General features: G+C 59.3%; 2 protein-coding genes across 2 annotated transcripts; both read left to right on the top strand.

Annotated features, from left to right (window-relative positions):
• The first annotated feature begins 400 nt into the window (after positions 1 to 400).
• Positions 401 to 6441, top strand: VPS51 (VPS51 subunit of GARP complex). Its single transcript, XM_081797824.1, has 8 exons — positions 401 to 2541; positions 2621 to 2840; positions 2957 to 3674; positions 4086 to 4301; positions 4498 to 4716; positions 5147 to 5268; positions 5365 to 5452; positions 6056 to 6441. Exons 1-8 carry the CDS (start codon positions 2409 to 2411, stop codon positions 6314 to 6316), a joined length of 1977 nt encoding a protein of 658 aa, XP_081653950.1. The 5' UTR covers positions 401 to 2408; the 3' UTR covers positions 6317 to 6441.
• Positions 6442 to 6535: 94 nt separating this feature from the next.
• Positions 6536 to 10825, top strand: TM7SF2 (transmembrane 7 superfamily member 2). Its single transcript, XM_006737110.3, has 10 exons — positions 6536 to 6795; positions 7200 to 7396; positions 7494 to 7548; positions 7923 to 8117; positions 8197 to 8300; positions 9241 to 9360; positions 9448 to 9616; positions 9849 to 9929; positions 10017 to 10139; positions 10449 to 10825. The coding sequence occupies exons 1-10, from the start codon at positions 6744 to 6746 to the stop codon at positions 10607 to 10609; spliced, it is 1257 nt and encodes a 418-aa protein (XP_006737173.1). The 5' UTR covers positions 6536 to 6743; the 3' UTR covers positions 10610 to 10825.
• The last annotated feature ends 43 nt before the right edge of the window (positions 10826 to 10868 follow it).

Here is a 10868-nt window from a genome sequence, read left to right as displayed (position 1 = left end):
GACCTGAGCCGAAGGCAGACGCTTAACGACTGAGCCACCCAGGCGCCCTGTCTTTGTAAATTTATTGAGATTTGCTTTAAGACCTAACATATGGTAAGGTTGTAGTATATTCTATGGAATCTGAAAAGAATTCAATATAAACCAAAAAGGTCACCCATATTAGTTCTTTAGATCTTCTGTAGCTTCCCTTTGCTTTTTGCCACTTGATCTGTCATGGATTGATAGAAGTGAATTAAAGTCTCCTATGACAGATATGTTTCTGCTTCATCCTTGCTTTCCTTCATGAATATATATATATATATATTATTTAAAAGATTTTATTTATTTGACACAGAGAGAGAAAGCACAAGTAGGCAGAGAGGCAGGCAGAAAGAGAGGGAGAAGCAGGCTCTCCACTGAGCAGGGAGCCCGATGCGGGGCTCGATCCCAGGACCCAGGGATCATGACCTGAGCTGAAGGCAGCCGCTTAACCGACTGAGCCACCCAGGCGCCCCCTTCATGAATATATTTTTAAAGTAATCTCTACACCCAACATGGGGCTCAGATTCATGACTCTGAGATCAAGAGTCGCATGCTCTACTGATTGATCCAGCCAGGCAGCCCTCCTTTATGAATATTGATGATAAGTTCAGGAGTAGAGTTAGGGAGATTATTTGGGAAATGTTGGCTATAGTTGGACAAGAGATGATGGTGGCTTGGAAACAAAATGTTGGAGGCAGAACTTACAGAACTTGCTGATGGACTAAATGTGGGGAAAGATAAGAATAAAAAGGAAAGATAAAAATAAAAAGAATAAAAAGGAAAGATAAGACAAAATGACTCTGAAAATGGCCAGGAGCCAAGATGGAAAAATTTAATGAGGGAACAGTTTTGGGGAATTCTGTTTTGGACATGTCATGCTTGAATAGCCTGTTTGCCATCCCCATCAAGGTGTTAAGTGGGTTGTTAGGCTGGGCTCTAGTCAGTACTGGAGACAGTAATGTCCAAGTCACCACAGCCATGGGACTGGATGAGACCCCTCAGGGAGGGGGAGAGCAAAAGGCATGGATCTATCCCTGTACTCTGCAGATTTGGAGGGAGTTGGTGTTTGCTTGTATTTTCTTTGTGAAGTGTGAAACAGTCACCAATTGAGAGTTGGGGGCATGTATTGGAGTTTTAAGGACTCTGGAGAAAATGTTATTTTAGAAAATGGGAAAGCAACGGGTTTGGAAGGATGGAGGAACTTGAAGTCATAAATATAAAGGGAGGCCAGTTGGCAACTGTGGCTCAGTTTTAGCTCTTCGGGTGCATGGGGTGGGTGGCTTGTTGGGCTTAACCTGCCGTAGGGTTTCACTAGCAAGTAATAGAAGGAGGGGGCAAGAGAGGCAAGGGGGCTTGTAAATGCCCGATGACCGATGACCCTGGTGGCAGGTTAGAGATGCTGGGGAATGAGTGGGGAATGAGTAGGGAATTGCAGCTGTGAGAGGTATTATGAGTAGCGACACTGTGCTAGGGTCACTGGGTCTGGAGTTCCTGGAGGCCAAAGGACTGTTAGAGTGGGTAGACAGGGTGAATGATCAGAGTTACAGAAGGTGGCGAGGCTTGAAGCTGAGGGCAAGGAGAGGGTGGCAAAGATGGGGCAGAGGGAAGGGTGGGTGGAATTGGGGAGGTCGTGAATCAAGAATGTCTGAAGCCTCATCCGTATGGACGTTCTTGCCCACAAGGAGGTGACAGTGATCAGCAACTGAGAGGTGTGGCACAGAGGACAGTAGGGATGGCAACAAGAGAGGTGTAGTTTGATGGCATGGTCTTCAAAGAAGCTGGGGTCTTAAAGGGAAGAAGAGTAGAAACTATCTAGAAGTGTCAAGGGGCCAGCCTCTGAGGCACTGGGTGTGAAAAGAAGAACTGTCTCCTTAGGCAGGTTTCCCTTAAGACAAAGGGAAAGGACCCTTCAGAGAGGGTTGGCTGTGGTCCAGAAGGTGGAGTGAAAGGGCTTGGGAGGTCTGGAAGGACATAAGGGTGTCTCCTCTGCCAGGCAGTGCATTGGATATGGAGGGTGCCCCTCGGAAGAAGCAGACAGGTTCCTGCCAAGTGCTCTGTGCCCTCCTTTGGCATCTTCTGAGTGCAGGGACTGTGGCTCGGTAGGCTTCTCCCCACCTAGCAGGGCGCACAAGGGGTGCTCAGAAAACGTGGCCTTCCCTCCCATTTACTGTGGCAGCCCCTTTTGCACTGAATCATCAATGTGACCCTTGAGGAGCGGGCTCAGGAGCATTTGGGAAGGAGGCCTGTGCCTGGGCACGTGCCTGTGTGTGTGTCGAGGGGTAGGGAGGGAGCCTTTGGACCCTGCCGCAAGCTGAGTGCTGCCCCTGTGCCAAGTCATCTCCTTTGCCCTCTCCCGCTCCCTTGCCCTCCCAGACACCATCCGGAAGATGAAGAACGACTTCCGGAAGATGGAGGACGAGATGGACCGGCTGGCCACCAACATGGCGGTGATCACGGACTTCAGCGCGCGCATCAGCGCCACCCTGCAGGACCGCCACGAGCGCATCACCAAGCTAGCAGGTGGGCCGGGTCCCGGAGCCGGTGCCGGAGCGGGCCACCGGGGGCCCTGGGGCTCACACCAGCTGTCCCCGTCCGCCAGGCGTCCACGCGCTGCTGCGGAAGCTGCAGTTCCTCTTCGAGCTGCCCTCGCGCCTCACCCAGTGCGTGGAGCTGGGCGCCTACGGGCAGGCGGTGCGCTACCAGGGCCGCGCGCGGGCCGTGCTGCAGCAGTACCAGCACCTGCCCTCGTTCCGCGCCATCCAGGACGACTGCCAGGTCATCACGGCTCGCCTGGCTCAGCAGCTGCGGCAGCGCTTCAGGTGAGGCCCGGGGGCCCTCGCCCACCCCGCCGGGGTCCGGGGCCTGCCAGTCGCGGTGCGTGGCCCCGCCCCGAATTCTGTCAGCCTGCCCTTCACCGCCACCTCCCACCTCGCAGGGAGGGCGGCTCGGGCGCCCCCGAGCAGGCCGAGTGCGTGGAGCTGCTGCTGGCCCTGGGCGAGCCGGCGGAGGAGCTGTGTGCCGAGTTCCTGGCGCACGCCCGAGGGCGGCTGGAGGCCGAGCTGCGGAGCCTGGAGGCAGAGCTGGGGCCCTCCCCTCCCGCTCCCGACGTCTTAGAGTTCACCGATCACGGAGGAAGTGGCTTCGTGGGTGGCCTCTGCCAGGTGGCCTCGGCCTACCAGGAGCTGTTTGCCGCCCAGGGCCCGGCGGGTGCCGAGAAGCTGGCGGCCTTCGCCCGGGAGCTGGGTGGCCGCTACTTTGCGCTAGTGGAGCGGCGGCTGGCACAGGAGCAGGGCAGCGGCGACAACTCGCTGCTGGTGCGGGCGCTGGACCGCTTCCATCGGCGCCTGCGGGCGCCTGGGGCCCTGCTGGCTGCGGCGGGGCTGGCCGAGGCTGCCACGGAGATCGTGGAGCGGGTGGCCCGGGAGCGCCTGGGCCACCACCTGCAGGGCCTGCGGGCCGCCTTCCTGGGTTGCCTGACCGACGTGCGGCAGGCTTTGGCCGCACCTCGCCTGGCTGGAAAGGAAGGCCCGGGCCTGGCCGAGTTGCTGGCCAACGTGGCCAGCTCCATCCTGAGCCACATCAAGGCCTCTCTGGCAGCTGTGCACCTCTTCACGGCCAAGGAGGTGTCATTCTCCAACAAGCCCTACTTCCGGGTATGGCCTGCCTTTGGGCATCCTCCCCCCCCTCCCCCCGCCGCCTTATTCTGGGCATTCTTTTATTCATCCTAGAGTTTGACAGCTATCAGGGCACACAGTCCTTGCCCAGGCACTCTGGATGTGGTTTCAGGCTGTCACAAGGAAGACTGGCACAGCCTGGAGGGGAGGGGAAGGCTTGGAGGGCATCTGCCAGCAGGGTCCCCAGCGCTGGCTTTGTCTTGTCCCTTTGCACTCCACCCCCCCCACCCCCCCGCCCCAAGCAGGGTAGCTGCTCTTGGGTCCTGGAGTGCAGGATGGAGCTGTCCCTTGGAGAGGGGCTAGGGCATTTAGAGTCCCAGAAGAGGGTCACTAGCAGCCCCTGCCTGGAAGAGGGGACCTGCTGTGTATCTGGGGCCCTCCTCCTCACAGGGCGAGTTCTGCAGCCAGGGTGTTCGTGAGGGCCTCATCGTGGGCTTCATTCGCTCCATGTGCCAGACGGCTCAGAGCTTCTGTGACAGCCCTGGGGAGAAGGGGGGCGCCACACCGCCTGCTCTGCTCCTGCTTCTCTCCCGCCTCTGCTTGGACTATGAGACAGCCACCATCTCCTACATCCTCACCCTCACCGATGAACAGTTTCTCGTGCAGGTGAACCACTAGCTCACAGCAGGGTCGGGGATGGTGGTCCCCCATGGACAGTGCTGTCATGGTCAGACCCAGGCCAGCTGCCTAGGCTCAGCCCACCCTCCCCCTGGCCCAGCCTGTGCCCCGCTCCTGCTTGGCAGGGGCCCCTGAGCTGCCCCCAGCACTCACTGTCTCTCTGTCCTCTGCGCCCCTGGCTCAGGACCAGTCTCCAGTGACACCCGTGAGCACACTGTGTGCAGAAGCCAGGGAGACAGCACGGCGGTTACTGACCCATTATGTGAAGGTGCAGGGCCTGGTCATATCACAGATGCTGCGCAAGAGTGTGGAGACACGGGACTGGCTCAGTACCCTGGAGCCCCGGAACGTGCGTGCTGTCATGAAGCGGGTGGTGGAGGACACGACGGCGATCGACGTGCAGGTGCTTCCCCCCGGGCTGGCCAGGGGGTCCTCATGCCTGCTGTGGGTGTGGGGGGAGTAACCCTGGGAGGATCAAGACATCAGTGCCTGCGTCTGTGGCCTCGTTCCTCCTCAGCCCTGACTCGGGGCATCATTGCCCCCATTTCACCTATGAGGAGACTGAGGTCTAGTCACCCAGAGAATCAGGGCGGGCAGGGCTACCACTGAAGATTGGGCCTCAGTACCAGGTCTTATGTCCCGCCTTTGCCCCACTCCCCCACTTCTATAAATAGTGACCAGGTACCAACCAGATACTAGGTCTCCACTACCCTGTGATTCTCATAATAAATGAGTTTGTAATTTAGGGTGTCCCGGGCCCTCACCCTGGGCACCTGGTGGGCAGGAGGCTCCCCTTGCTCTGGCCTCCTTGCAGTGCCTCCTTCCACCACTAGGTGGGGCTTCTGTACGAAGAGGGTGTCCGCAAGGCCCAGAGCAGCGACTCCAGCAAAAGAACCTTCTCTGTGTACAGCAGCTCTCGTCAGCAGGGCCGCTATGCACCCAGCTATACACCCAGGTCTGGCTGGCCAGGGTAACCCTGGGGGGTTGGAATGGACAAAGGGGGTTGGGGGTGCAGGGTGGGCTCTGATTGCTTGTCTCCTCCACCATCCAGCGCCCCAATGGACACTAATCTCTTGAGCAACATCCAGAAACTGTTCTCTGAACGTATTGATGTGTTCAGCCCTGTGGAATTCAACAAGGTCTGAAGTCCCCAGTGACCCCACTTTCCACGGGCCCTTTCGAAGGTTGGCTGAAGCAGTCGCACACTGAGTCAGGGAGCCTAAGACTCTGTGGGCTGTTTCTAGGAGGGAATGGTCATCCAGAGCCCCACCATCACCATATTCCATGGCCCTCTGCCCTGACCTTGGTGTGCTCCCAGCCTGGGTCTGGATGCACATCTAGAATGCCTGTTTGGCTCTTGTCCTTGTTGTCACAGTAGTCCGGGTCCTCCCCAGGGATTCCTGTCCACACCATAGTCTCTGCCCCAACCCAGCCCACATTCTAGGACCTGGTGTTCTTTTGCCTGTAACTCAGCAAGTCTCTCCCCTCCCCATGTCAGGGCTGACTCCCGTCTCTGCTTCTGATGTCATTGGGCCTTCCCTGTCTGTTCTCCAGATGATGGTGCCAACAATTGTATCTGTCTCTCCCTCTTACGGGGATCCTGGGACTTTTACACCCCATCGCAGCTCCTGGCCTCTTACTGTCTCTCTGGCCTGTGCACAGAATGTGGGTGCCCTCAGGGACCCAGTGCCCCTTCCAGCACCTGCTGTCCCCGGGCTGCATTCCTGTATCCTTGCCCGCAGGTATCGGTGCTGACGGGCATCATCAAGATCAGCCTGAAGACGCTGCTGGAGTGCGTGCGGCTGCGCACCTTTGGGCGCTTCGGCCTGCAGCAGGTGCAGGTGGACTGTCACTTCCTGCAGCTCTACCTGTGGCGCTTCGTGGCTGATGAGGAGCTCGTGCACCTGCTGTTGGATGAAGTGGTGGCCTCGGCTGCCCTGCGCTGCCCGGACCCAGTGCCCATGGAACCCAGTGTTGTCGAGGTCATCTGCGAGCGTGGCTAGGCCGGGCCGCTGCCATGCATGGGCCTGTGCAGTCGCCCTCCCCTCCCCGTCCCCTGGTGTCCCTGCGTCCGCTGGCCCTTCCCCTCGGGCCTCAAGACCCGCCAATAAAGACGTGTTGTTTCCTCCTCCCTCTTGCTTGCGGGGGCGGGGCTGGCTGGGGGTGGAGTTGTGAGGTGGCTCAGGAGGCAGCCGCGTCAGACCCGCCCCCCAAACCGATTGGCTGGAGTGTGGGCCCAGGATGGGCCGGGGGTGGGTCCACTTAAAGACCTAGGGACTCGAGCGGTAGCAGTCCGAGCTCAGGGACCCAGCAGGTGCTTGTGCAGTGGGCTGATCCTCCGCGTCTCCAAGCTCATGTCCTGGGGGAGAAGGTGGACTGTGCTTCTCTGACGGACTCTTGTGTACCCCCCCCGCCGGTGGAGCGGAGACCATGGCCTCTCCTCAGGGCTCCCGGGCTCCGCTGGAATTCGGGGGACCCCTGGGTAATGGGGCGGGGGTGGAATCTGTGGTCAGGCTCAGCGAGGGCTCAAACGGGGCGGGGGGTGGAGGAGCTAGGATCTGAGGGTGGAAAGCTTTGAAGGGTCTCCAGAAGCAGAGGGATCTGGGGCTTGCGAGGGACTGTCTGGGGAGGGGGCTGCACAGCACCGGATTGTGGAGTGGAGGATTGTACCAAGAGCAGGAGGAGGAACTTTGGGGGGGGAGAGGGGGCGGGGCCCAAGATGGAAGTCAGGGGAGGGGCTGAGGGCTGAGAACGGGATATGGAAGAGGGCAGTGGGAATGCTGAGGGGTCCTGGAGACGACAGGGCGCCTGGGCGGGGCGGGGGGGGTGTTGGCGTCGGAGGGCAGCTGCGGAGCCGACGCCCGACGCGATCGCCCCCGGTCCCAGGCGCGGCGGTGCTGATGCTGCTGCTTCCTGCCACCATGTTCCACCTGCTCCTGGTGGCCCGCTCGGGCCCCGCGCGCCTCCTGGGCCCACCCCCCTACCTGCCGGGACCCGAAGTGCTGTGGAGCCCGCAGATGCTGCTGCTGTGGTTCACCTGGCTCGGCCTTCAGGCGGCTCTCTACCTATTGCCGGCGGGCAAGGTGTGCACTCGGCTCGCGGGGGAGGCGGGCGGAGGGAGGGGGCTCCGCTGGAGAGAAGACACTCTCACCCCTTATCAGAGCCGCTTTGTGCCTGCAGGTGGCCGAGGGACAGGAATTGAAGGACAAGAGTCGCCTGCGCTACCCCATTAACGGTGCATGGACGCGGGGGCGGGGGGATGGCTCCCTGCGCTAGAGTTGTGCGGGTGGGGATGGAGCTCTAGGCCCAGTGGAGATTAGCCCCCAGCCCCAAGCTCCGTCAGATGCCTATTTTACGCTGTGTGCCCAGGGTAGCCTTGGGGGAATCTCACTGTCCCTCTCCACGTCCCTTGTTCCTCCACCCCTACCCGCAGCATTTGCTCTTACTCTCTGCACCAGAGCAGTGGTTGGGGTGACCCAGGGGCAGGGCCATTGACCTCCTTGGGCTTTGGACTGTGTTTGTGTATTAGGGGGGGTGAGGGGGGAGTGAAGGGGAAGGGCAGAGGTGTAGGGGCGCAGCCCCCAGGATTCATTGTGTACTGTGGTTCAGGCTTCCAGGCCCTGGTGCTGACAGCCCTGTTGGTGGGCTTGGCTGTGTCTGCCGGGCTGCCTCTGGGGGAGCTCCCGGAAATGCTCCTGCCCTTGGCCTTTGCGGCCACCCTCACCGCCTTCATCTTCAGCCTCCTTCTCTATCTGAAGGCCCTGGTGGCCCCTGCCTCGGCCCTGGCCCCTGGAGGGAACTCAGGTGAGAGGGGTCCCAGTAGGGTGCAGACAGAAGCAGATGGGGGTGCTCACTTGCATCTTCAGCCTCCGTTATTCTCCAGGCAATCCCATCTACGACTTCTTCCTGGGACGGGAGCTCAACCCGCGCATCTGGTCCTTCGACTTCAAATATTTCTGTGAACTGCGACCTGGCCTCATCGGCTGGGTAAGCTGGGCATGTCTATGTGGGCCAGGAGGAGGGGTGGGACGCCTAAGCAGTGCTTGGGCAGGACAGGGCAGGGCCACTATTGCGCAGAGGTAAACCATTAATCACTCATCCCACAAATATTTGTTGAGTGCCCCGGGCACTACTCTAGATACAAGGAGACAAAAGAGAAAAAAAGTTATGGGAAAGCAAAAAACAAACAAACAAACAAAACTCTGCCCTCGTGGAGCATACATTCTAGGAAAGACAGACAAAAACACGAGTGAAATATATGTAGCGTGGCAGGGGCGCTACGTGCTAGGGAGAAAAGCATGGAGGGAATTAGGTGAGCAGGTGCAACTTTAAATAAATCAAGCTCAAAATCTATTCTGAGGACAGGAGAGGCTGATGCTTTGCTGCCTGCTGGTCCTAGCGGTGCAGCACTTGAGACTGATCATTGGGTGAGCAAGCTGTCAATCACTAGTGGCCTCGAGGACATGCCAACTGTGGGTTTGGGTTATAATCACCCATGCTGGACTGTGGTCACGATTTCCCAAAGGGTCTCTTGGGCAAGGTCCCTCATGTCACCCTGGAAACTAGAGGTGAGAGGAGGCCAAGTGTCCACCATGGATCTGCACCCTGGCCCCCGAGGCGATTTCCCCATGTGTGAAATGGGATAAAGTTAGAACTTCCTGCAAAGGTTCTTGTGAGGGTTAGAAGTGGTAATGTTAATCACAGCACCAACCCAGTGCTACCAGAATGGGTTTACTCACACGAGTATTTATTATGTGCCAGACACATCATGTTTCGTGCTGCCCATTCACTATGTCAACGAGTCCCCAGACAAGCTCCGTGAGGCAGGTCCATGATTATCTCCATTTTCCACATGGGGTGGGGGAAAGGAGGCTTTGGAGGCGGGCTGGGGACAGACTGCCCTGTCCTCCCTTTCCCATGTCCCCAGGTCCTCATCAACCTGGCCCTGCTGATGCAGGAAGCAGAACTTCGGGGGAGTCCCTCCCTGGCCATGTGGCTCGTCAATGGCTTCCAGCTACTCTATGTGGGTGATGCTCTCTGGCATGAGGTGAGGCTGGACTGGGTGAAGAGGCAGGGAGGGCATTTGAGGACCTCATGGGGACTCAGTGGGTGTGTCTGGGTCCCACCCTTGCAGGAGGCTGTTCTCACCACCATGGACATCACACACGACGGGTTTGGCTTCATGCTGGCCTTTGGGGACCTGGCCTGGGTACCCTTCACTTACAGCCTGCAGGCCCAGTTCCTGCTCCATCACCCACAGCCCCTGGGGTTGCCCATGGCCTCAGTCATCTGCCTCATCAATGGTCAGTCAGGAGGGGGCCCCTCCCCCTTTCATTCATTCATGTTCTGTTTATTCAGCATCTGGTAGGTACTAAGCCTCAGGCACTCCTCTAACACAGGGGTGGAGGTTGGGGGTGGGGTGGGGTAGGGACTGGGTCCTAGGTCTCCAGGCCAACTGGGCTGTGGGTGGATGGTCAGGGTCAAGTAGAAGGCTCTAAACCTCAACCCTGACCACTTGCTCATGCTTTTCCCTAGCTGTTGGTTACTACATCTTCCGGGGGGCCAATTCCCAGAAGAGCACCTTCCGAAAGAATCCTTCTGACCCCAGAGTGGCTGGTGAGCTGGGTTTCTAGGGTGCCATGAGTGAAGTGGTGCAGCTGGGCTTCCTCCAGGTCCCCCATCCCATTCCCTGTCTTTCCCCAGGCCTTGAGACCATCCCCACAGCCACGGGGCGGCAGCTGCTGGTGTCTGGGTGGTGGGGTATGGTCCGCCATCCCAACTACCTTGGAGACCTCATCATGGCTCTGGCCTGGTCCTTGCCCTGTGGTGAGTGGCTTGGGAGGGCACAGGACGGGGACCGCGCGCGTGTGAGGGACAGAGGTGGTGACCACAGGATGCCCCTTCTGGGTGTGGAATGGAGAACGGGGATGCAGCCTAGTGGAGGGAGCAGTCAGGGAGCTGGGAATGGATTCAGTGAGTGGCTGGGGGCAGACCTCCCCGCCAGCCTCGCGGAGCCAGCCCCTTGCTGCAGACCCGGACCTTTCACCAGAGCCCGTGTCCCTGTGAGCCATTCGATGCGGAAACCTTTGCGAGCTGGGGAGCTGCTGGGCGGTCACAGCCTCCACTTCCCCACAGGAGTGTCTCACCTGCTGCCCTACTTCTACCTCCTCTACTTCACGGCCCTGCTGGTGCACCGGGAGGCCCGGGACGAGCAGCAGTGCCTGCGGAAGTACGGCCTGGCCTGGCACGAGTACTGCCGGCGCGTGCCTTACCGAATCCTGCCCTACGTCTACTGAAGCGGCTCCACTCAGCCCAGACGGGGGCAGGTGCCCACCCATCCGGCAGCGCGGCCGGCCCGGGAGCCCGGGCGCCACCCTGCTCTGAGCTCCAGCAAGCAGGGACCAACAGCCTCAGGGAGGTGCTCTGGAGCAAGGAGAGGTGCAGCCAGTGCCCACAAATGGGAGTGGAGGGGCTCGCTCTTCCTCCTGGATAAACATCTGGAACCCATGGTACCACTTCCCTCCCTTTCTGGGGCTAGGGTGTTTAAAAACTGGC

This window comes from Leptonychotes weddellii, chromosome 11, assembly GCF_054177405.1.
Source record: "Leptonychotes weddellii isolate Sample4059 chromosome 11, ASM5417740v2, whole genome shotgun sequence".
Classification (NCBI taxonomy): Eukaryota; Metazoa; Chordata; class Mammalia; order Carnivora; family Phocidae; genus Leptonychotes; species Leptonychotes weddellii.
This window is presented reverse-complemented; position numbering and strand designations above follow the sequence as displayed.